Raw genomic sequence first — 26,728 nt, forward strand, 5'->3', positions numbered from 1 at the left:
TCATACAAATGCCAGACTCTGAAAAATGGAATTACACTAAAGGCCGCCCAGGTGCTTGAGAATTAATTCATGCCACTAAGACAGCAGCTGGTCTCTCCAGAAGTTGAAAATAAGAGGCCCGGGGCTTCACAAAGATTCTGCAGTGAGACAGACCAGGGCAGAAATCACAGGCTCTGCCTGGTGGCTCAAGTTGAGACAGTTGGTCTAGAAGCCACAAAAAGAAGGGACAGGGGCGTATATGAAAACAGGAGAGAGTCTAGCACGAGGGCATGTCCCCTGCCTAAAATACTCCCCTGGAGCTAGGGGACTAGATACAAACGTGTCCAGGTGTAGTGGCATCCAGGCAGGAGGACTGCCACAGCTCTGGGGCCAGTCTGCTCTGTTTAGTGAGCTGCAGGCCAGCCAGGCCAGCACCATGGGCTCTTATCTCAGAAAAGAAAACCCAGAATGACACAGGCAGGCCTTAAGCTGCACACCTCTGTTCAGTTCCATGTCAAATTACAATTTCACCCATGAAATTATTATCTACGATCCATGCACATCTACACATGAATGTGCTTATGCATATATAAAAGTCTAGGCATTATACTGCTGTTAACACATGCAGAAATCACTTCTAGAGAATTGACCTCCATAGAGTCTTACATGCTGAGCTGCAGAGAAGAGCAGGATCACGACTGTGTTCTGCAAACAAAATAAAATGCCTTAACATAGTCATTAATGAACTAGACAAACAAAAAGGATTCCAAGCACATGTGCAAGAATAAATGCAAGAGAGTAGCCCCCAAGTGACAACCAGCTGGGATTCAACCAGACTCCAAAGTCAACTTATGGGCAATACAGAGATGTCTAGATGGTTTACAGCACTTTTTGCTCTTCCAGAGCTTGGCTCCCAGCACCCATCCAGGCAGCTCAAAACTACCCGTACTTCTAGCTCCAGGGGATCCAACACTCTTTCTGGCTTTTGAGGGCGCTCACACCAATGGCACACACATACATACACATAAAAATATAAAGTAAATCTTAAAGGAAAATGAATTAATGAGGTCCTGGCTAGCTTTTGGTCGACCTGACAGAAGCTAGAGTCATCTGGGAAAAGGAACCTCCACTGAGAAAGTGCTTTCATCAAACAAGCTTTAGGCATGTCTGCGGGGCATTTCCTTGATCAATGATGGATGCGGGAGGGCTCAGTTCACTGTGGCCAATGCCGTCCCTGGGCTGGTGGTCCCTGGTGTTGTAAGAAAGCAGGCCGAGCAAGCCATGGAGAACAAGCCAGTGAGCAGCACCCCTCCACGGCCTCTGCATCAGCACCTGCCTCCGGGTTCAGGGGCATGCCCTGTTTGAGTTTGTGCCTTGGCTCCCCTCAGTGATGGACTGATCAGGATATGTAAGCCCTTTCCGCCTTAAGTTGGATTTGGTCATGGTGTCTTTTTCACAGCAACAGAAACCTAAACTGAGACAACAAAAATCAGCAAAATCAAACAAAGAGACTGGCAAAATAGAAAGTATAGGAATACAGAATAGAAAATATAGAAATACAGAATAGAAAATAAAGCCTCGCAGCAGCACAGTACAATGGAATCTCTTCCCGCCCGCGCCCCCACTCCCCAGGCCCATTTTCTCCTGCCGCAGTGCTGGATGACGAGTCAAGGGACAACATAAGCAATTTTGAAACTTCACTAATAACCAAGTGGTAGTAAACATCAGGGAAGGCGCAGTGAGATGGCTCAGAAGTACTGTGCATCTGGATAACCTAAGTAAGTTTATGGGTTACCTTGTCCACACTCTGGAAAAGTGGACACAAGTATGTGAGTTACACAGCACAACATGTCAGAAGAGCAATACAAAAAGAGCACAACTCCCACATGCATGGTGGAGAGCTGGGGCCCGTAAAGAACACACAGGGACCTAACAGCCCTCTGGAGCTAGAGAATGAATAATCACCAGGGGTCAGCTAGCACTCCAGACTGACACCTGAGCTCTGAAGTCAGGAGCACTCTGCGGAGGGAGGGGACACACAGGAGCCCCAAAGAGTTTCCAGGACAACTGCAGGCTCACTCAGCCCGAGACCACACCCTCCTGTTAAGAGGTTCAGAATGTCCCTGCTCAACAGCCTTGCCTCGTTCAGCCCAGACACCAGGGGAGGAAGAAGCATTAGTTTCAGTGTCTAATTGGAGAATCCCCAATAATCTCACCATGGCTGTGGGAATTAGATAATCTTATTAAACCACAACTGCCCAGCCATGATGGTGGCTGTCTGCAATCTCAGCACTTGAATGGTAGAGGCAGGAAAATGAGTTCAAAGCTACCCTCAGCTATGTAGTAAGTCCGAAGTCAGCTTTGGCTATCCAATACCCTATCTTAATAAAAGGGAAAAAATTACAAAAAGTAAAACAAAGCTACCTAACTACCTAACTCCTCTTCAACAAGCAATGTTCAGATTAAGAAACAACTTTGCTCTTACCCATCACCTTCTAGTATTTATTTTCATGTGTGTGTGTGTGGTGTGATGTATGTGTTCCCATGTGTGCAGGTGCACATATATGTATGTGTTTTTGGACTGGTTGTCCAAGAACACCATATAATTTACTCTCTACTTTATTTACCGAAGCAATCTAGTGTAGCTAGCCAGCTTGCTTTGGGGATCCCATCTCTGCCTCCCAAATGCTGCACTACAGAGAAACTGCCATGCCTACCTGGCTTTTATGTGGCTTCTGGGGATCTGACTCTGGTCCTCAAACTGGCACAACAAGCATCCTCTCAGCCCAGCTCTAGTATTTTTCTAATGAGGAGCTAGTCCTTCATCCTTTCCATGTTCTTTATGTGCCTAATCACACTGTGAACTTCAAAAAGCACACGATGGGCACTGGGCAGCTTCTGGCTGCTCATGCTTCCTCCACCTAAGCTCGGTGACCGTATCAATTAACTCATCCACCCAGTAACATCCACGGGACACACAAGAGCAATTAGGCACTGAGACTTACGGGGCTCAGTCCCTAAGGAGTCTGCAGTTAGCCCTCCTGCTAAATCAGCACAGGCGACGTGCTGCGAGTGGTAGGTAACCTTGGTGCTCGCCTTGCCTAGTCACGGATGAACTGACGATCTCTCTGTCCCCCTACACAAAACCAGGAAAGGGGGACTTACTTTACAAGAACACAGTGTGTTTTGTTCTAAGGAAGAACTGCATGCTTTCTCCGCCTACTGCTCTGAATGTAATCCTGGAGGTACAGATGATGACTTCCTGTGCTCCTGTCAGCTTGCAAACATTAATCAATGCATTGCCTTTGAAGAAATAATCCTAAGATTTGGTGGTCTTTGTACTTATGAAGAAGATTTCTCTTCAGAATGTCATTTTAGAAGTACATGTATTTGACGACATTACAAAAAGAATTCAAAACTTCATTCTAAACCTGTACCCACTTAGACGACTGTTTGTTGACCAGGTATGTGGCTGTTCACAGTAGACAACAGTATAGTGGTTCTCAACCTGTGGGTTGTGACCCCTTTGGGGGTTGAACCTCCTTTCACAGGGGTCGCCTAAAATCATCGGAAAACTCAGATTTTATATGATTCTTAACAGTAGCAAAGTTACAGTTATGAAGTAACAACGAAAATAATTTTATGGTTGGGGGTCACCACAACATGGGAACTGTAAAGGGGTCTCAGCGTCAGGAAGGTTGAGAACCACTGCTCTAGGACAACAGGATTACTACTGTCTACTTCCTCCTTCACCTACGTGTAAGCTTGTACACATGGTTTCCTGCCTCCTCCAGCCTGCCAAGCCACAGTCCTGTCTCCAAGACCCGACATCTCCCAAAGGTCTGCTTCCACAGTTAAGCTCCAACCCAAACCTGGGGTGGGCTGACACCAATGCTCCTTCCAGGAGCCACAAGGTTCCCACGCTGTTTCTCAAGTAAGGGGGCTCTCAGTGTGATCTCAAGCTCTCTCGAAGAAGCTCCCACAGGTTCAGTCTTTGTAACCGTGAATCACTGGGAACGAAAGGCAACACACCTGATTTCTTTTCTCAGCACTGCTGGAGAACATCTTTCTAACCGACCTCACCGCACAGAGTACTGAGAATGTCAGCCAATGGCCCACTTGAAGTTATTAAACAGACAGATTAAATGACACCTTTTCTGAATTGTAAAAGCCTTTTAATCTTTATACTTAAGTATTTCACTTGTGATTTTTGTTTCATAGGTGTGACTTTTGGAGGCCTACTTGCCAATAATAATGTTTCCTATAAAAATAAATGGTAATGGCCATGAGACTTCAATAGCATTTTGCCTTTTGATATTTTTGAAACGAAATGAAGCTGTACATGCCACTGAACCTTATAGCAGCCTTCCTTGATCCTCATCCCATAGCTGATGAAGTGAAGGGAGGTTAAGTGCCTGCCAGGTTTACTAAACTTGTTACTAAACTAATCTAGCCAGAGCAGCTAAACTAGAATTTTAACTCATAATATCCCATTTCTAAACCATACACTGTGTTTTTCCCAACTCAGTTCTATGGATTAAATTTTACAAGACAGAATAAGCAAGCTGAAGAAAAACACATTAATACTATTACCCATGAATGCATGTGTGTGTGTGTGTGTGTGTGTGTGTGTGTGTGTGTGTGTGTGTGTGTACATGATCTCAAATAAGAAACAAATGGTATCTAAATAAATGGTAAAAAGAAAAATGAAAGAAATAACATAAGCCCACTGCCCAAAGACACAGGACATTAGCAGCATCTGTTGACCTTGTCAGCCCATCTCTCAAGTGAATTAATTACCTTGAGCTTGCTGTCAATTTTTTATAGACACATTTGTTTCTAAGCAATCTAGAGTATTTACATGCTTTTAACCTTTATATAGAAATTCTGTAATCTGCTTGTTTTCAATTCACTGTATTTGTGAGACTGCCCAAAACTGATAATATCATTCATTTCACTCATACATAGCATTCCATTTCATAACAACAATATAATTTGCATCTATGGGCATTTAATTTGCTCTTCTCTCACGAACGCCAGCACTATTAACATCCTTGTATGTATTCCTTTAAGCATCTGGGTATCATGCATCCTTCAAAACATTCAATAGTTTTACAAACGCAACACAAGGTATTGCCAGATTTTAATATTTCTGCCCTTCTAATGATAATGAACACTCTATTGTGATTTTAAAATGCATTTCTGAGTTACTTCATATCTGTCTGCCACATACATATATTCACATTTGAGGTCATAATTGGAACATGCTTTCTCATCCAACATCAAGTGCCTCTTTTCTGAAAGACTAAGCTGTGGAGTTTTCATAAAAACTGCCACTACTTAAAACTCCTCCTTACTGTGGTCACTCCAAAGTTTCCTTTCCACAAGTTAACCTCAGGGTCTTAAAAGAAATACTTCTCCCTCAAGAAATATTAAAAAAAAAATGACTTAACACATTTATATCTTACCATAAAATGTATCATTAAAATCCTTAAGACAATGTCAAATTGAATTCCAAATGAATGCATCAATTTATGCATATGAAATTGCTGAAAGAAAAATCTGTTTTTACCAAAAGACTATATGGTATGAACCATCAATGGTATCTTGTCAATATATTTACAAATCTCAAAGTGTTTCCCCACTTTGAACTGAGCTATAAATACTAAGAACCAGGATTGACCATCTCATCACCTGTCTCCTGACCTTGACTTTTACTTGATCCATTCCTGTCCCCTCTCTCCTGTTTCCTTAGATCTGAAACTTGACCTGTTGGTGTCTTGTTAAGTTAGCTAAATGCCAGGCTCTGGCCTTGCTGGCCTGGTCAGTGTTGGCACAGCAATTATGTCAACTATTAATTATCAACCTCACAAGTGTGCTTCTAACAAATCTTTGGAATGGACAGACTCGAAGTCTAATCGTTGTACTTATGTTCTAAGTACAGTTACTTACTTCTTTAACTACTACATCCAAAACACACTTGGACCAAAATTATAGCTGCAGTTCAAGAAACAGCAAGAAGCCTGCCAGCTGGTTTGCAGGAGTTGCTCAGGGGCGTGGGAGCATGTCCCCACCCTTGATGGTGTCAGTAGCATTTCTTCCCCGTTCACCCCAGGAAAGCTTCTGGTTGACTAGGAACAGCCTGATTGTAGTCCCTCCCCACCGCGGACCGGCACTATGCTCAGGCCAACCTTATATTCCACGGACCGGCACTATGCTCAGGCCAACCTTATATTCCATGTGTATGTGATGCTGGCTGGGTTTCACATCTCCACTTCTTCTGGGAGCCTAAGTGTTGTTCCATCTTAGTCTAAATACAGTGTAACGATCTGCTGAGGAGGGCTCACTGCAATTCCCCTTCCATTACCATGGTACTCCCTCCCTCCCTTCCTTGATCACTTACATTTTTCACTCTATCTTGCATCTTTCCCTTTTACAAGCCCCCCCCCTTGCTTGTCCCCCTCCCACTAACTCAACCTTTTTGACACGTCAGCCTGCTTTGTTCCCTTAACCAACAACTCCAACTACTATTTGCTCATCTTCCCCCACGATAGGCTCCTCTGCTCTTTAGGCTTCATTTAAGAAGAACAACAGAGGAAGCTGGGTGTGGTAGTGCACACCTGTAATCCCAGCAATGAGAGGCTGAGGTGGGGAGATCATAAGTTTCAGGTCAGCCTGGACTACACATAGTGATAGTCTCAAAAAACAAAAAAAGAATAAAAAAGAAATATATCTACGCTTTGGGGATGGAGCAGGGCTCCTACCGAAGTTCTCGACTATGGTCTGGGGGCAATTCTTAGAGTCACCCAACTTTTCAGAAGGTCCATGTTCACAGCCATGTACTTCAGTAACTACGTATGAGAAGCCAGAAGCACAACTTGGCCTACATGATGAGCACTTAGGAAACACAGAGCAACAAGCAAAGCTGAGGTGACCGGGAAGGACATGTCCTCTTCCTAGAACGGACTCAGTGCTTTCTAGGGCTGAAGGGGCTGAGCATGCCCCAGGGCCACCGGCAGCTGCAGTCCACTGGTTGGGAGTGCTGAACCAGGGGACACAGAACAATGTACTGATAAGACGAGGTGCAGTGGCTACTGCATTAATGTTAACGCTTTAATCCCAGCCCTTGGGAGGCAGAGGCAGGCAGATCTCTGAGTTGAAGGCCAGCCTGGTATACATACCTACAAAGTAAAACCTTATCTCAAAAGAAAAAGAAGGCAAGTCACATGTAAAATTAAAGGCATTCAGCCAAATTCATATTAAAATTTAGGACATACATGCTTTAGTTTCAAATACAATAAATAAAACAATTCCTACAAAAAATAAAGGATTCAACAAAAATGAGCAAATTAATTTAAAAAGCTGACAGACATATAAGAGTCTCATTTCGTAACCCTGACTGAGGGCATGGACCACCATGCCCAGTGAAGACTCATTCTCTAAAGGGAGGTGGGAAATGCAATGTCAAAAGTGATCAATCAGTAAGACTATTTGGAGCAAAGGAAGACAACCTAAATGATACAGAAACAAAAAGGTTAAGCAGCCACAGGAGCAGCCACACCCAGAAGCTTTCACAATGCTCACCATTGTACTATATATAGATCAGGGTGTTGGTTACTTGGTGTTCCAAGCTACAATCCCCCATATGTAAACAGTCCTGTCTCACTAGCAAGAGAACTAGTTAGTACAGCTTCTAGCACACAATAAGCCCTCACAGACATTACCTGTTAATGTCATCATCACAGCCAGTGTGGACAGAAGTCTCTATGACCCCACAGTCAATCTTATCATCTCTACCAGCATGAGCACTGATAGAGTGGCCAGGGAAAATCAGCCAGGTGGTCCACAGTCGGCCAGCATCACTTCATCACAAACTTGATAACCAGCCAGGGACAGGTGGTTTCATGGAAATCAGTATCAAGAGTTTTAAGAACCAGAAAAGCCTTTTGACACTTGAACTGTTTCCCAGAACCTGATGGAAAAGCACTGTAACTTTGATTTGTTTCACACACCTACTCCATAGACAGCAGGAGATGACTTTTTTTTAGCTTACCTGAATTTTCAAATTTACCCATGTATAGCTTGTGCTATACTTTAAATTATTTTTAATGTATCATGGCATTGGGCTTTCTTTAGCCCCAAGGCCTTGCACATAGTAAGCAAGCAGTCTATTACTGAACTACATCTACAGTTAGGAACGTTATTTTTTTTTTAATATTAAGCATATATAAGAGGCATATATAAGACATTAAAATTTAAGAGGAAGTTTTTATAACCAAGAACTCAGATTCTTACAAGCAGATATTACAAGCCGAATCGGGACTGAGGAAGGGGCAGCACCCCAGACTCATGAAGGCAGACACTGTATGCACCAGGAAGAGCTGGCTTTACCAGTAAGAGAACGACTTCAAACCTGCAGGACGACAATGCGCACACTGCATGCACACTGCCCCCAGCCTCACTTCTACAGCATGGCTACAGAGTCCTGGAGTCCAGCCAGCACAGCTGATGCTGTGCATTTTATTGTCATTTGTTGTCCAATGACTTAAAGGTAAATGCCTGGCTGTAGTTAGTGGCCACCAACCAGACAGTGCAGTTCCGGAAGTTTCCTATTTGGTGCTTTCGTGATACTTGGGATAAAATCTGGATCAGACACTAACATCTATTAAAAGAATGTGCAGTGATCAATGGCTGGGACTTCTATCTAGGATTGTAAAGGCAACTTAATACACAGAAAATGAACTATAACCCATGACCTGTGACAGGAGGAGGGCCTCCGATCCTCTGCTGTCAGTGTGAGGATTCATCGGGACGCTTAGCCATCCCTAGCCTGACGAGTGCTGCTGAATCACAAGTGAGGCCAAAACACCAGGGACATCACCACTAAAGCCAGGAGCAGCACACCCCCCACTGTTATCTGCCACCCTTTATCAGCAACATGAAAGTATGAAGAAATAAGATATAACCATTACATAACAGGAAACTTGTAAATCATTATCATCTGTAAGTGAAAAACTATGAAAATCAGGTTAAGCTATGAAATGTAAGAAGACTATTAAAGCTGTTAATATTTTGTTGATTAAAATAACTCTTTCCAAACAAAAATGCTGATAATAATATACATTGTAAAAAATTTTCAAAAAGTCAATTTGAAGTATTATAACAGTATCCCCAAGACTAAAGCCACATAGTGCTGAGATTTCCTTCGAAATAAATCAAGTCGAACTTGCAGGTAAAATCCTTCCAACTTTTCTTTACTTCACATAAACAGAACATATTCTCCATATTCTCCCTCTCCCACCCGCTCTTGCTCTCTCTTGTTCTCTCTGCCCCCCCCTCACACACACACACACACACACACACACACACACACACACACACACACACTCCATTCAACCCATACTGATCACTGATACTGATTTCCTATTGGCCCAGCAACCAACCACAGCAGAACTAAATCTGTTCAGAAAAAGGCTAATTAATATTTATCATTTTCCTTATGTTGTGAAAAGAGGAATATCATGTTTCCTCTCAGAATATGTCCCTGAACTTTTAAAGGCTCAACCATATGGAAGAGATCTACAAGAGTCTATGAAAAGGCCAAGGCTTTGGAATTCTAATTCAATTTCCCCTCAATATTTTAGTACAAGCCTGTAGCAAACATTTATTTTTAGAGATATTTTCAGTGGGGAATTTAACAAAAGACTATTGTGTCCCTGACAGTTAGGTCTCTGGTTCCATCTATACCAACTATACAAACATCAGGTTAGCATTAAATGACTTTAAACTTAAAATCAACTATTTCTAGACTACAAAATCTATCCCATACTTATCAGCACATATAAGATCTGAAGTGAGTTACAGCTGAGTTCAAATGTGAAATCTGCATTTTCGAGTGTTCCCATAAAAGAACTTCCCCATGGAGTCCGACTACCTAATACTGATTGTCCAAGAATGCCATATAATGTTTTCATTTCCTCTTCCAACAAAACAATTTTCCTCTGCACCGAATGAACTCACTGACTGCTACATGGTTTCTAATGAAAAGCAGATGGCCATCAGCCACATCATTTGCCACCATTTTCTTATTAAACAGGTCTGACATTTTCTGTAAGTAAACAAAGTCACAAAGAGCTCACTCACAGGCCTTCCCAATCACCACGAACATCTCTACCTCCATTTGTGATGTGTATAGATAGGTCTATAAAATGCAAAAGCAAACAGGAAGTGATCTGTGCACAGCAGTCTGGTGGTTCTAAAGCACTGTCCACAGATCCTAGACAGGCCCCCCAATAAAAGTGAGGGTAAAAACCCACTGAAAAGAGACAGATAGTTCTTTCTTAGAATATGGGTCATGATTCACTTCTAACAAACAGGATGTGGTGGCACGAAGCTGAAGGCTGTGGAAGGCATGCCACATAGGTGACAGAGCTCCCAAGCTGGATGCTGGGACATACTCATAAAAATAATTGAAGGAAAGGAAGGATGCACTTTAGCACAGTTCTAGAGAACGCATTCCACAATCGTTGACTCCACTGATTCTAGGCCCATGCGGAAAGCAGAACATGACAGTGGGAGCAGAGGGGGGAAGCTGCTTACCTCATGGTCTGGAGGAAGGGGAAGGTGGCAGTCAAGATAAGGCTCTTTAAAGACACATCCTGGTGACCCAGTCTCCAGCATGACCCATCTCTGAGAGTGTCTACAAATTCCCCAAGTAGCACTACCATGAGGAGCACTACCACCAGCAACAGGAGCACTACCAGCAACAGGAGCACTACCACCAACAGGAGGAGCACAACCACCAACAGGAGCACTACCACCAACAGGAGCACTACCAGCACCAAGAGTACTATTATAGGAGAAAACCACTTAAGGAATGAGCTTGTGGGGGTAATTCATGTTCAAAGTGGAACAAACGACTCACCCGTAAAGCCTAGTTACCCCCAACCAAGAGGTGGCATCATCCTTCAGCACTTGGACTGAAAGGCTCTTCCTACAACTCTAGCCCCTAGACTCTGAGCTCCCTCAGCAGACACCCATGGGATACACACACCACCCATACCAAGCAAACGCACCAATGCAGCTGTGTGGAAAAAAAAAGCCACCTTTATTTTAAGCCATTAGGCTTTAAGGTTTATAATGCAACAATGGGAAATTGGAACATGTGCATTATTCTACCCAATTCAGCTAGCCTAAATTTTCATTTCAAACTGTAAACAATGAAAAACCATGTGAATACACCTGGTTTTAGTCAATGTACCCTAGCAACACTTCACTGTCCTTAGCTACCAGCTAGCCTTCTCTGCTACCCACCTTAAAGATGAAAGCTCTCGGCTTTCTCCTCCCTTACTCTTGCTAGCTCTCAACAGCTGCTTTTATTAAACACCCTGGCTTATGAACTTATGACTGCTAACATATGCTGTATGGTTTTAAATCAATGAACAAATGGAATTTGCCTGGGAGGTTGTTCTCGGTTCTGAAGCTGCAAATCAGTTCATGGTGTTCTGATGGAGTCATTTGAATGGGTCATCAGGCCCAAAGGACCATGTCCAAACAGCTACTGCTCCTTCTAATGAATATTGGGAGAGAAAATGGCCTAATTACTGAAATAAGGTTTATCTTTAAGAACCATGGGCCTGAGAAGTTAGAGGCTTAGAAGGGACCTGGATATAGTATTGTTCTTTTCCAACCATGGAGATATTGACAATCCAGGGGAAAAAAGGCAGAAGCAGGCGGATCTCTGTGAGTTCAAGGCCAGCCTGATCTACAGAGTGTGCTGCAGGACAGTCAGGGTTATACAGTGAATACTTGTCTTGAAAGGCCAAAAATAAATAAATAAAACCAAAAACTTTCATGATATAAATATGAAGAATTTTAAACTGACTGTATTTTAACTTGGGATATCAGCTTGCTACAACACAATAGGAATGTCAAATTCAATTTTATAGGTATTTTATAGTTTTGTTAGTATTTTATAGTTAGAATGAAATATACTCAGTATATTGCTATTTAATGTTCTGTCTTTCATGTTTAGCTAAATGATAACTGTAATAAATGAATCCACAGGAATCCCTAGATAACAATCTTGGAAAACAATTAACAATTGTAACAAAAAACAATTAAGTGTAGCTGTTCTGTTTCTACCAGAGGAAAGAGAACTGTCAGTAACATCAGTAGCTAAGGCAGTTAGTTCAAATCATTTGTAAATACTTAGGCCCAAGCAAGGCTGCAGGACTCACTAGAAACCAATGTAACGGCTTGGTGGGAACTATGGGCCGAATCTAGGAGTCCTTGTTCTGGCCAGTTATGTAGAGAGCTCAGTTAGATTTGGAAACAATTACTGTCTGTCTCAGTTTGGAGGGCAAACCAAAGAGGTTAGCCTGGCTCTAATTCCTAATCCTTCTGGGGGACGATCTTGCTTGTCGATGTGAAGAAACACACTTTAACAAAGGGGACTCAGGAGTCGCTAGGCAACAAGAGATGAGGGGCGCGGGTGGCTTGGCTGGCAGTGTAAAGCAGACCTCTGAAAAACACTCATAGCCCCAGTATCCCTATACTCAGTCCTGGGCCTCCCTTGCAGTTAGCAGGGGCATATGACAAAATCAGAGAAACAAGACTACACTCAGGTCACCAGGAAAGCCCTTTTACCCCCAAATAAAAGCATGAATCCTGTTAGGTGGCTGGGATGATTTATCTACTTAACTGGATGAGAAACACCTAGGTTTAGTAAAGCAAACCCCGGGCTGTGTTTCCAGAGACAATCAGATCATGAGGGTTCTGACCTATGGGACACTGGCTCCTGGGAAGAGAATTCTGGAAGGAGGAGCCTGCTGGAGATGGGCCACGAGGGCAGCGCCCGCCCATGGAGTTAGATCTTATCCTTCTTGTCATGGCTTCACTCTTGTTCCCATCCACCAGGGTATGAGGCACTCTGCTCTGCTTCCCGGCTACCACAACTTCACACCACATGCTCCTGCCACCACGATGCTCTACTCACAAGGGTCCAGGGTCAACAGTCAAGGACTACGGACTGAGTGAGATCTAAGCAGCTAAATGGAGTCCTAAGGCAGACAGGAAATGCACCTGGCCTTTCCCACTCAAAGTTCTGTGTCCTTTAGGATATTCTTTGTTTTTTTTTTTTTTTTTTTTTTTTTTTTTTTTTTTTTTTTTCAAGACAGGGTTTCTCTGTGTAGCTTTGCGCCTTTCCTGGAACTCACTTTGGAGACCAGGCTGGCCTCGAACTCACAGAGATCCGCCTGCCTCTGCCTCCCGAGTGCTGGGATTAAAGGTGTGTACCACCACCGCCCGGCTCCTTTAGGATATTCTTAAGTAGGTAAATGACAAATAATGTTCAGTTACTTTTACCCACCTCCTACCAGCACTTCCCAATTTTTAGAAAATAAGAGGGAGACACAGACACAGACACAGACACAGACACACAGACAACAGACACACACACACACACAGATTATATATATATATATATATATATACACACACACACACATATATAGCCTGACATGCTCCTATCACTTCTACTGGAGAAGACAACACACTGAGCCTTAGGCAGAGGCACCATCATGAAGGCCCTCCATGCTGTCCACACCACAGAGTGTCTTCCTTTCCCCGGACATTAGGCTGAGCTCCTAGGTTATGGAGCCATTTAAGAAACAAAGGGGGTCTAACCCACAGTAATCCCATGAGGGCTTAGGAGCAGAGGTGGGGTTCCCATTCTCCCAAAGTTCTGATGAAACTGGCTGTGGTCACTCACAAAACTGGATCAATCATCAGCTGGATCAAAACTTCAGTGGTATTTTCCAAAGTAGAAACAGAAGAGGGACTAGGGAGAGGCCAGGAATTCTACCAATTCCATGTTAAATTAAAAAAAAAAAAAAATTAATAGATTTTTTTTTAAAAAAAAGAAAAGGATACATCTCAGCAGGAACAGAACAACATGTTTTGGCAAATTTCTTAGATCACAGCCTACAAAATCCAGTAGCTGTTCTAGAGCAATGTCCTTGAATTAACCAGGGCTCCTCCTCTAAGCAGGCACTGAATGAACAGCTCCACAGCTGACAAGGACCATATGACTCAGAACCCAAGTGCACAATGGAACACAGCATTCCATGTCCTGGTTCTGATGAAGAATGTCCATCAAGAACAGCCTTAGGAGCCTCCATGGACTCTGCAGGAAGTGCAGGAATCGAGCAAGGAACAAGGAACAACATACACAGAAAAATGAATACCAATCAGCTCCTTTTAAAGAGGCAATTCTCAGGTGTAAGAAGCACTTGGGTGGGGAGCAGTAAGGAAAAAAGGAACAAGTTTAAACAGACCATCATAACACAACAGCTTCCAAAAATTTAGAATCAAACCTGTAGACCCAGAAATGTTTGGTCATCTACACTGACTTTATATGAGTAAGAATTCTCTTTTTAGCTTCCAAACAAATGGCACCCCCACGTAAAATAGAACATCACCATTTACTTAAGGAGCACATATGTTTGAACTAGATATCCAAATTACTGACTCATGCTGGTGACTCAATTATACTAAGTGAAAGGCTCCAGAAAAGAAAATTAGGAACTATGGAAAAAGACAGGGCATTCTCTTTGAAAATGTCACTAAACACCTAATGACACACTGGACAGCCCTCAAGGCTGGAGTGAGTGGAGTCGCCAGCAGCACCCTACCCAGCACATTTCCTGGGGGCACTTCCTCCAGATCTTCCAGCTCCCTTCCCATCAGAAGATACAGGTTCTCCAGAGTGCAGCATGCCATGTGGGGGACAGGAGGCAGGTCCTCCGGCGGAGCTGAGAAGCCCAGCGGAACCTGCCGGAGAAAAACGATGGAAAGCAAGTGAGGAGACGAGGGAGGGGTCACGGGACCCTCGAGTTTTGAGTTAGCAGCGAGACACTGTGAGGTCACCTTTCGTCCACCCAAAACACGCAAAGCTGAAATGTTATTTTCTATTCTCCATGGGTTATGATAAAAAACAAGTCACATCTGATGAGTAAGTTCTGAAACACTAAAACTTCTCACATATTTAAAATGTGTCTAAATCCCCAGCTAACAGCTTTGAGGTTATTATACTTTATATATAAAGCTTCTCCCGTGACCTGGGCGCTCCCTTTCTGCTGGCCCAGAGCCCCTTGTTAATATGTATGAGCACTATTCCATGCAACAGTTCTCATGACTCTACCACGTTTGTCCCAACACTCATGACTACCACTATAATTTAAAACTGCCGGGATCTTCCTGAGAATGTTCTGAAAATCGTTCAACAAGAACTCTGCTAGTCAGACACATGAAACTAACCAATAAAGACGCCATGAAAAAGCTGAGCACCGGCTAGGTATGTATGCCGCAGTGGTTAATCTGAAAGGGAGCATATGCTGAAATACTAGGAACGCTGAAGAAAAGACAGAACACGTGCATAAAACCACACGCGAGAACGGATTTATGAGCCCCCTACTTCATTATTTATTCTTAAGGAGACACTGTCATGAATGATTCAAGGTGTGAGTTTCGTGAGTGTTCAGAAATATATCCTCCACATCCAAGTACCCAGGAAGGATTTCAATCAACCAATCGTCTTTGGTGCCCACAGGGCAGAGCTAGTACTAAGATTGAGTAAAACGTCTTAGCTCTAAAATGTAATATCAAGACAACTGACATCACAAGCACAGACTGACGGTCAGAAATGGAGCAGAGCAAGAACACCCATGGAGGCTCAAAAGCAAGGGAGACTGGGAGCCTGAGGAAAGAGATGGCTTTTCGACACGATACAGCTAATGTCCCCGTTCTGTATGACTGCAACGCTCAAGGGCAGCTCTGAAAACAACATGGCAGGAAATCTAGATGTAAGGAGCACACCACGCCTGATGCCACAGGCCTATAATCCAGGGACTTGGGAGGCTGAGGCAGAAGGATCACAGTTCAAGGCCTGCCTAGGTTACAGAATGAGCTCAAGGCTATCCTAGGCAACTCAGTGAGACCCCATCCCAAAATAAAAAGTAAAAAAAAAAAAAAAAAGGCTGTGGCTGTAGCTCAGTACCTGCCACACACATGGCCCTGGGTTCAATCTTTAGCATTATGTGCACACACAGCACACGTCCATGAGCTGCGCACGCATGCTCACTCTCTCCCACCCCCTTCCTCGGAAGCACATTCTTTCCTAGGTGATCCTGCAAAGCAGAACAGCCCATCAACACCCTGATGACAGCAGTGTAAAATCCCAAGCACACCGACACCCAGCTAAGTCAGACCCAGCCCCTAAGTCTTAGAAAGTATGAGCTGATAACCTCCACTCTTCTAAACTGCCAGATATGTTATGATCAGTAACACTCAGCAACAGAAATAACACAAAGAACATAGGTAGGATCTAGTAGGTCTGAAATATTTCACATACCCTTTTTCAAAAGCATATCAGACTGGGATTCCTGTGGCTGTGACTCCATGGAGTCACTTGTCTTTTGTGTGGCTTTGCTGCAGACACATACGTAACCAGTTCCACCCTGTAGTCTCAGCAATAGATGATACATAGATGGTGATTAGGAGTGCACGTGGGATTTGTAACAGCCAGTAAGTGGGTGCTTCAGAGGACAATCCTTATCACTGGACAGTTTAGAGAGTGCGTGTCTCTCAAGCTAAGAACTACTAAGCTCACAGCAGATGTGCAGGCTGTAACACTTCGAGCTTCCCACATTGCCCAAGTGAGCGCACACCAAGTACTGTGCTCTGCTGCACAGCCTGGCAAGGCCTGCCTACCCACCATGCAGCACGGCAGTGAACGAACTGTGAAGAGAAGAGGTGAGGGCAGACTTCCTCCAGCTGCTCCCTCGTCTCCGACCTGCATCTAACTGCACTCTCCTGGTCACCTACAGATTAGCTGCTTGCACTAGGCCAGGAGGGTCATGTCACTCATGTTGAGCTGCTTCTTGCTGGTCCTGCCTGGCGCTCTGGTGTCTTTCTCATCCATGTTTAACCCCAGTGCCTGTTTCTGGTGTTGCCTGATAATTCTGGCCTATGGACTCCTCTGGCCCTGACTCGGGCATTTCTCCATGCCGGCTGGCTGTCTGTCTGCTCTCGGACAGGCCTGAACAGACTCCAGACTATGCAGGCGGCACCTCCCACCTGCTTACTTCCTATACCTTTTCTCTGGATCATTGCGATTCTGGCTCTGTAACTTCTTGAAGACTGACCATTGCCTTGGCTCCAGAACATCGTCTACATCTATTTCCTCCCTCCATCCCAAAGCGACTCTTAACCTTGCTTGATGTGCAAAAAGGCCTGGAAAGCTGTTCACTGGCTTATATGGTTCCCACATGCTACTCTGGGAGCCATTTACACAAAGCGTCACCGAGGTAACACACCAGCTAACACAGGACCTGGGTGCCTTTGCTCATTCACCTATTCTTCACCACACCAGCCGGTCTCAAAGTTTCCAGACCCTCGGAAGGACGCCCCTAACTCTTACCCGGTGTAAAAACTCAACAGGGCTGTACTTGGGTCCCAAGACAAAAATCTTCTGTCCTCTTCGAGCTCTGCCACTGAACACACGAGCGAATGCAATGAAGGCCTCTGGGCTGCTTTCTTCTTGGGGCACAGGCCGAGAGCTAACACTTGCCACATCTGGCTCATCACCTGCCAGGCACAAAAAGATATTCAGTGCCACGAATGCTCACTTCAACCCAGGAACTGTGGGTACATACAGAAGAAATAGTGACCATGAGTATCTGGTCCACGAATAGAAACAACATTGATAAAAACAATGACGAAAGTGAAAAGATAAGGGACAACGGGACAACGTAGCGGGTTAAGCAACTGTGTCAAGTACTTCCCACCAAAGCCTGGTTAGGAGTGCTGTACCTTTTGGCTCATCTCCCTGGGGACTTGTTTCATCTTGTTTCATCACTCCATCCTGGGTGGGAGCCTGGGGTGCCTGGCCCTGGGCTCCTGCGAGCTTCTCTGCGTGTCTCTGTCGTGCACGTTCACGTCTCTGGGCCATTTCTTCTTGAGTGAGAGGCCTACAGGATGTCACAAACGTGTTACGAGCTGGCAGCACCAAGTACCTCTCAGCTCCTTCAAGAAGAACAAGGGCTCAAATGGCCACAGAGGTGATGACTGGTCCCCAAGTCCCCCCAAGCAGAGGCTTCTCCAAGTTCCCTCCAGCACAAGCAGGAAGTGGAGCAGACTCTCTGGCCTGCTGTATCTCCAGCAGCTCTGAGCCTATGAACCAGTGCACAAGTGTCCATGGCCCCCAGCAGCACCAAGTGCAGCCACACAAAACCGTCCACAGGTACTCAATGGCTCTTCTGGGAGAGGCCGACAAGGAGAAAGAAGAGAACAGCTAACAGGCAGCAAGACCTGGAACACCCTGACAAGTATGCAAAAGGCCACTATAAGAATTGTGGTTTTTCTGAAATCTGGTCAGTTAATAAACAGTCACAGCTTGGCAAACTGAGGAAAAAAAAAAGAATCGTGGTTTTCTTTTTTAGTTCAAAAGTATGTCTTCATGGAGAATGAACGTTCATAAGGAAGGTTGCCATGTCAGGCTAAAAATTCATAACTCAGCAGCACTAAAAGGTCCAATTAAAACTATCAGTCACTACTAGACACAGGAGATATTCAGAATAAAAGGCAATGTGTAAATAAGTGGGATGCGTGTTTGCCAGGGGTCGGTCCGAGTAGAGGGAGGGTCCATTAGCAATAATGGAATAATGGTAATTTTTATTTCATAAAAAGTGACTCCCATTTCTATCAGGATAGAGAAGGTACTTAGAGCTTTCTTAATTAATTTTTTCATTTATTTTACATACCAACCAGTTTCCCCTCTCTTCCTGTTTCCTCCTCCATCTCCCCTCTTACCATCCACTCCTACTTGGAGCTCTAATACTACAAAAAGCCCTAGAAAAGGTAAGGTTGCAGATGGGCATTAAGCTTAGGAATTTAGTCTTGGGAGGAAGAAACCAGGCAAGTGAAGGGTCCCCAGGACTGATCTCTTTCAAGCAGGCATTCACACGAACACCCCTGCATGTTCAACCCCTGCACAGAGCAGGACAATTCCTGGCCCTGAGTTGGTAGAATCTGGCATATTTACCACATACTGGGCTGAGCATCCAGACTGCAGGGACAATCCATGAGCATAGAATTGAACAAGAGCTGTAGAAGCTGCACTCCTGCCTCCCTCCCATGCTGCCCCCTGCCTGACATCAACATTTCTGTTTCACTCTGTAATCAATACCTTGAAGCTAGCCTCAGCCTCTTCTCCCACCCTGCCTTGCCTCCTTCCTTGCCTAGGTACAGGGCACAGGCACTTGCTCCTTACCGTCTAAGGAGATACAAGCTCTTGGAGCTAATGACACTTGGGGTTTTTAACTCATGTTGTTCACTTCTGTGCTCTTCAGGTATCTTGCCAGCTAGATGAAAACCAGTGCTACTTGGTTTCCAAAGGGAGCATCCAGACCTAGGAGCTGGCCCTCATGCTCAGACCCAGCTCACTATAGGTAATCAAAGTGACAGACCTTCTAGCACTGGAGGGAGAAACTGGCCACCGCTGCAGGAAATGGGCTCCTCTTTATGGGAACCTCTAAACGCTTACAAATACAGGGTGCACCCTGCTTCCTTACAACTGCAAGCCATGCCTGCTCTCTGTCCTCGGCAGCAGTGTCTGATTTGTCCACTTCCTGTCTCTTTCTTTGGCATCATCAACAGCTACATCTTTTGCGCCTGCTCTTCTGCCCCAAGCTACACACTTCTGCTATATGTTTGTTTCATTTAGTCTTTTGCTGAAAGAATGCCCAAGAGTAACACACGTGACTGGTGGTACACATGTGTAATCCCAATGCCGGGGAAGTGAAGACAGAGGACCCCAGTCTAGCCTAGGAGGCAAGCTCTAGGTCAGTGAGAAATCCTGGTTGCGCGCGCGCGCGCACGCATGCACACACAAACATCTGAAAGTATGAATTAAAATGCAAATGTAGAACATAGTACTCATTGTTATGGTTTATTATCGTTAGTTTAGACTACAGGAATAGGAATAACAACACAGCGTCTGAAGAGAACTGCTCTCCCTAATGAGCTCTCATCACTGGTCTATTCACCACGCTTACCACTTCACACATGTTACAGCACATATCCATCACAGACAGCCACAGCAACTGGAGCCAGCACACATTACACCCCTACATCACATTCAGGAAAACAGAGACTTAGAAAGCTTAAGAAGTTAATTGGATACTACATGAACCATAATTCAACTGCAATTTGTTGGGCCAAACTCCACAGTCACCATCTTCCAATTAGTAAAAATTAAAAATCAGCAGCTTAAGAAAAAGCAATTTAAATTGAGCTCTGGTTGAAAAAGGAAGTATAGTTTTCACCTTTTATTAAACTCTAAAGCTCACGTTCATGACATGGCCGAGAATCACCATTTAAGTTGACGTTTGTTATATACACCCACAGTCTTGGAACTCAGGAGACTTGAGGCTAGAGTTTTCGTTTGTTTGTTTGTTTGTTTTATCAACTTGATATAAAGCCACGGTCATCTGGGAAAAAGGAGCCTCAGTTGGGAAAATGCCTCCATCATCTGGCTTGCAGGCCAAGTCTGTGGGACATTTTCTTGATTAATGGTTGATGTGGAAGGTCCCAGCCCTCTGGCGGACAGTGCTGCCCTCGGCAGGTGGTCTGGGGTTATATAAGGAAGGCTGAAGCAAACGGTGAGGAGCAAGCCAGTAAGAGGAGTTCCTCCATGGTACCCGCTTTAATCTGCCTCCGGGGTCCTGCCATGAATCCCTGCCCTGACTCCTGCCACAACAGACTGCGTGCGGCACAGACATATCTGCCAAAGAAGCTCTTTCCTCTGTCACGGTGTTTATTAAAGCAATAGAGCAAACTAAGACACCGAGCTACATAGTAAGATCTTATCTAAAATAAATAAATACAAGCCCGACAAAAATGGTAAGTATTTCCAGTGACCAGTTAGCATGAAATACAGAAATGACTGCTGTGCAGTCAGCCACTGATTAATACCTACTGTGCCCTCCACTGTTACAGGCACTGGGATGCTAGGAGAGCAGAAGGAAATCCACAGGCGTCACTTAAGTATCTGTTAGACATCCAGTATTTACTCAGAACAAGGTGGATTATCTGCAAGCAAGCAAGGCTCTGTGAGTAAGGAAATAGCTGAGGCAGTTGAGTTGGCTAGGTTACAGATAACCACCTCCTCCTCCAGAAGAGCGCTGCCACCGGCACTGGAGGAGACCAGAGGTGAGAATGCTGACTGGAGTCTGAATGTTACGCCGGCACACAGATTTGGTTGGAAAAGGGCAAAACAGGACCAGAAGTCCATCTCCATCCGGCTTCAGGCTCTCATGCACAACGACCACACTCTGGCCTCTGAGGCTGGGTTGACACAGCATCTTGCTGCAGTCAGTACAGGTGGAAACCATGCTACAAGGTAGCACAGATAACCGAGAGCAGGTGACCCAAAAGAAGAGGTAGCTGTCTGATGTAGCATCTAGCTACTAAAAGCTGGTTCTCAAGGAGGAAGCAGAGCCACAAAAGTCAGGAACAACAGGGCAGGTCTGCCTGGAAAACTCCAGTTTCTTATGAACTACAGTTCAGAACAGCAAAAGTAAAGCACAGAATGTACAGAGAGCCAAAGGGCTGGAGCTGCCTGCTTAGCGCTGGGGCGGGTGCTGAGTGCGGACACACCACAGGACGCTTTAGAGCAGGTCCTCCCGAGCACTGTGGAAGACACAGGCTTCGAAGCCAGGCCGGCTGCATTCAAACTCTTGTGCAATTCCTCTGGCTATGTGACCCGGAACACATTATTTTCTAAGGCTCTTTAATTCCTTTACAAGTCAAACTGAAACACGAGCTGCTGTTAGACCCAAGTGGCACAGGCAGTGGTGTTGCAGGAATATCATCCCAGCTTAATGAACCGAAATCAATGGCTAGTTCCACAACTGCAGAGTTAAAGCTTGACCTGCAACATGGTACCAGATCGGTGCCTCAGAGGCAAAGAGACCAGTAGAACAGAAGGGAAAGCCGCCACAATTCCACACACTGAGAGAGTGCAGAGGTTTCATGTACAGCTTAGGTGGGATAGCTGACCATGAGGGGAAAGCCTGATTGCATTCTGCATGTGCCCAGCAGTTTTTTTCCATCTTCTCCTCATCATATATCATGACTAGATTAGTGTACGCTAATCTACACTACAGGAAAAGAGTATTCTGCCCTGGCTTATTGCATTTACTACAGCAGAGAATGAAATCAGGTCACCCCAACGGCCAATGTCATCAACTCAAAGGCAGTGTAACTTATATGCAAAACATCAGCCAGAAGACAGAAAGGAACAAGGTGGGGATGATGACTTTACTCAGATATATTTGAAAACATCATACGGTATAAAGTAAGTATTAAAACGAAGTAACATAGGTGAAACATGGAATAGAATTGATTGCTCCACCAAAACACACTAAGGTATGGAAGACTGTTAAAGAAAAATACTCATAGGAGACAGAATGAAGTAGTAGAGAAATAGGTACCATTATTTTCTAGAAAAAGATAATGAGTCACTGAGGAATGTTAAGTGGTAAAGGCAGTCATGCATGTTCTTTAATTCTTCAGCATTCTCTAGTGTCTGAGCTATTCTCAGTGGCTACACATAGAATCTCCAAAGATGTTCGGAAACTGTCACTAGATGGAGCATTGAAAGCTGGACAGTCTAAATACACAGTTACATATTCATTTTCAACTATTCACTTAATCACTTACTGCATTACCAACTCCTTCCTTTACCTACTCACTGGCTCACACATTCATTCACTCATTAATTCTTTCATTTTTCTTCCAAAAAAAAATTCTGGAAGATTCTTATGTTCAAACCACTATAAAAAAGCTAAACAAATAATTTTAAAAAATCTCTTATACAGCCTTTCTCTTAAAAGGATAAGCAGTTTTATTGGAAGAGAAGGGACTCTAAGGTGAGGAACAGCATGAGGAGGACAGGACTCTGTTGATGAAACAGCACCCGAGCCAGGGAGACAACACTCTATCGAAACACCCTCCTGGGGGTCAGTTATCACAGGACAGACTTACTCCATCATGATTCCCCCAAATTCAGACACTTTATAATCTCCACTGTACCTCTATATGATCTGTGGAATATTTACTTAAATGAACAAATATTTTTCTGAAGACTTAAAATCTCATCATATAAAAAGAAAAACTCTACCATGACATAAAAAAGCAATAAACACAAACACACATTAAAATAAGTATGATAATGAAAAGTGCCACTGCACTCCAACAGTGCACTTCGTATTTTAGGAAAAACCAGGTGTTGAGGATCAATAACGAGGCTTAAGCAGGAGACCTAATCTTCAGGGGGAAGTCTTTGCAAAGATTATTCTGAAGAGGTGGCAAGATGGTTCAGTGGGTCAAGCGGCTTGCTACCAAGCTTAAAGACCTGACTGAGTTCGATCACCAGGGCTCCCACGGTGTAGGAACGAACTGACAACTGACTCCCACATATTGTCCTCTGACCTCCACAAAATAAGTAAGCAAGTAACTAAATAAATGTAAAAAAAAAAAAAAAAAAAAAAAAAAAAAAAAAAAAAAAACCTTTTGAAAAGTGTTTGAGAAAGATCACTCTGGAGCAGGGTGAGAAATACACTGAGAGTCTCAGGCAGGGCAACCAGCTCAGAAGCCGCTTCAGTTGTTTCCAGAGATGACCAGGGTCTCCAACAAAGGATGCTGGGACCCAGCCTCCGCCAAGCCTGTCCCAAGCCCTTCCGGACACGGGCTGGGCTATCTGAGCAGGACGAGGCAGCAGACTGGCTGATGCTAACACGTGTCACTGGGAGGTGAATATGCATTAACGAGTGCTGCTACCTCCTCTTCCCTGCCTCCTGCCTGAGAACAGACAGCCTGGCCTTGAGCTCCTGCAGCATGTGTAAGAAGAGGCCCCACCATGCCACACTTTCTGTCCCTGGTCCCGGGGCCGGAATGCTCCTCAGAGCCCTGCCATGAAATTAATAATTCTTCTAATAAAATCTCATTCACCAGTAATTCTTCTTAGTGTCCTCTTGGATCACCAGCCATTCAAAATATATCAGGATCTGACTAGTTAGGGAGGTGGGAGCCGTGGAGAGGAGAAGAACACATGGGGAGCAGACAATGGAGAATGGTTCATTTTCCCAAGACTCTGAACTTGAAAAATCCTCTGCACAACCTGCCACCTCTGCAGACACAATCTACAGGGAACTGATATCAGACATTGAGTCGCCACTGAGGCAGATTTACCTAGAGACAGGGCAGGCTGACTGCATCAGACCTGACACGTTCAATGAAAGGTCAACTATCACTAATATAGCTATTACTAACTAACCTTTGAGTTTATATCAGTTCAAGTCAATATTCCAGAGGTGATTTCCACAGCTTTCTTCTACAGATGTGACAAAAGGACAGATGTTTAAACAGATTAAGTTACCCCAGGGATGTGCACAATTCCAAGACAGGGGTGAGGAAGAGCGGCAACATGCATGCCCTCCACCCACACCCCAGCTACGTGTCTACCAGTCAATCATAAGCCTTTTCCCTAGTCCAGCCCAACTTCCCCCTTTTTCTTACCTTGGCTTATTCTGAGGCAAGGCTTTTGCATCAACTGCAAACATTTTGGAAACAAAGATAATAACTGGAGCAGTATCTTCACTTCCACATTTCATAAAAGCTAAATAAACAGGAAGCAAAATGTCACTGCTTTCCCCAAGATTAAACACCTAAAAACTGTTGTGAACAGCAATTACATTTAGAATACAGCATCGTTTAAACATGTTAACTCTGTACAGTTGTGACAAGGCACGAGTTGGAAGATGCAGAAAAAGAAGCAAAGCTGAAGGGTGGGGGCTGGGAGGCTCTGCCCAGAGGCACAGCAGGTGACAGGGCTGGCCACCTACACCTAATCAACAATTCTCTGTATCCACGGGGAATGTATCGACCAAAGGACTGCTACCGGATCAAAAGCCAACGATCGACTTTCTAATCCCTTATAACGTCAAGTTAAAGCATGCGTCATCAGGGCGAGAGAGATGGTTCATCAGTGAAGAGCACGGACTGCTTTTCTAGAGGACCCAGGTTCAATTCCCAGCAACCACATGCAGCTCACGACCATCTGTAACTCTAGCTCCCATTTCTTCTTCCATGAGCATCAAGCAAGCATGTGGTCCACAGACATGCATGCAGGCAAAACACTCATATGCAAATAATGATAATGATACTAAAATTTAAAAATAATGTATCAAGATAGTAACAGAACTCAGAAATAAAGATTCAGTGCCATAAAGAAGTCAACTCTCTTTAAGTATACAAAGTTTAACACAATTCCATATCTATCAATATATGTCAGAACCTCAGAGATACTGATCTTTTTCAGAATCTAAACACAGGCATAAAACCACTGATTATCAGGTTTTAGAAAACTCATTACCTCATCAAAATAATTTCTACAAAGAATAAAACATAAAAAAAAATCAAACAAACCAGGTGGTGGTGGTCCCAGCACTAAGGAGGCAAAGGCAGAGAGATCTCTTATGAGTTTGAGGCCAGCCTGGTCTACAGAGTGAGTTCCGGGACAGCTAGGGAAACCCTGACTCAAAAAACCAAAATAGATGGATAGATGATAGGCAGGTAAGTAGGTAGGTAGGTAGGTAGGGAGATAGATAGATAGATAGATAGATAGATAGATAGATAGATAGAGAGACAGACAATAAATTTAAAAAATGAAGTAATAAGATTATAATAAGAAAACCTCAGGAAGCAAGAACTGAACAGTTTTGAGCATGCTATTAGCATTACTCTGACTGCATCTAGAGAACACAGAATTGAGAGCAGGTGAGAGATAATGATTGCTTGGCCCAGAGAAGCAGGTGGAAACACTGGGCAGTAGTTGGATTCTGATATATTTTAAATGACCAACCCACAGTATTTTCCAGTAGAGTGGGTTCAGGGGAGTGAGGTCAATGCAAGACCATAAATGACTCCAGGATCTTTGGACTCAGCAGACGAAAGGGTAGACACAGCTCTCATTACAGCAGGAATAATTAGAAGAGGCAGGTTTGGGGGCCTGGGATATGTCAGGATATGCTTCTGAAGCAGAGCAGAGTGGAGGCAGGGGACGGGGGAGGTAAGCAATCTACGAGAGTCTAGTAAGTCTGGAGTTTACAGAGCACCTGTGCACGCAGCTACAAACGGGGAAACTACGAGCACATGGCTGTCACGTAAAGTCAGAAGGACAGGTGAGCTCACCAAGACTGCAGGTAAAATGAGGTGTAAGGAAGGGACCCTGTGTGTGACATCGAAGTCCAAATGCCAGGGACGACGCGACACAGGAGTAGCGCTGCATGTGGAAGTCAGGGAAGACCAGGTTCAGAGGAGGAAGTTGTCAACTATGTCAAACGCTAGTGACAGATGAGGTCAGATGAGGATGGGAAACTGGCCATCTGAGTGACAAAGCGAGTCAGCAGTGGGCCCAGCTACAGCAGTCTGTGGGCTGGGGCTGCAGGGGTTACAAGTTTCCGTATAATGAGAAGAACTGGAGACAACGAACACAGAGGGGCTCCACGGTGCCCAGAGTCTGGACTGCTAGTGGCCGTCATAGGCAGAGTGTGTACAGCAGTTCTTTTTTTTTCTTTTTTTTTTAAAAAAGATTTATTTATTTATGATGTATACAGCATGTTTGCCT

The 26,728-nt window shown here is 44.3% G+C and overlaps 1 protein-coding gene across 1 annotated transcript in view; it reads right to left on the reverse strand.

Moving 5' to 3' along the window:
- The window catches only part of Efl1 (elongation factor like GTPase 1), a 123,783-nt gene that overhangs the window by 61,148 nt on the left and 35,907 nt on the right, over nucleotides 1-26,728 (reverse strand). The window contains exons 12-15 of the mRNA XM_028873811.2: nucleotides 24,619-24,718; nucleotides 17,851-18,008; nucleotides 17,459-17,625; nucleotides 14,673-14,811 (exon numbers count right to left, since the gene is read on the reverse strand). Coding sequence (XP_028729644.1) covers nucleotides 14,673-14,811; nucleotides 17,459-17,625; nucleotides 17,851-18,008; nucleotides 24,619-24,718 — 564 coding nt within the window. The remainder of the gene's footprint in view (nucleotides 1-14,672; nucleotides 14,812-17,458; nucleotides 17,626-17,850; nucleotides 18,009-24,618; nucleotides 24,719-26,728) is intronic.

This window comes from Peromyscus leucopus, chromosome 1, assembly GCF_004664715.2.
Source record: "Peromyscus leucopus breed LL Stock chromosome 1, UCI_PerLeu_2.1, whole genome shotgun sequence".
In the NCBI taxonomy this organism is placed as follows: domain Eukaryota; kingdom Metazoa; phylum Chordata; class Mammalia; order Rodentia; family Cricetidae; genus Peromyscus; species Peromyscus leucopus.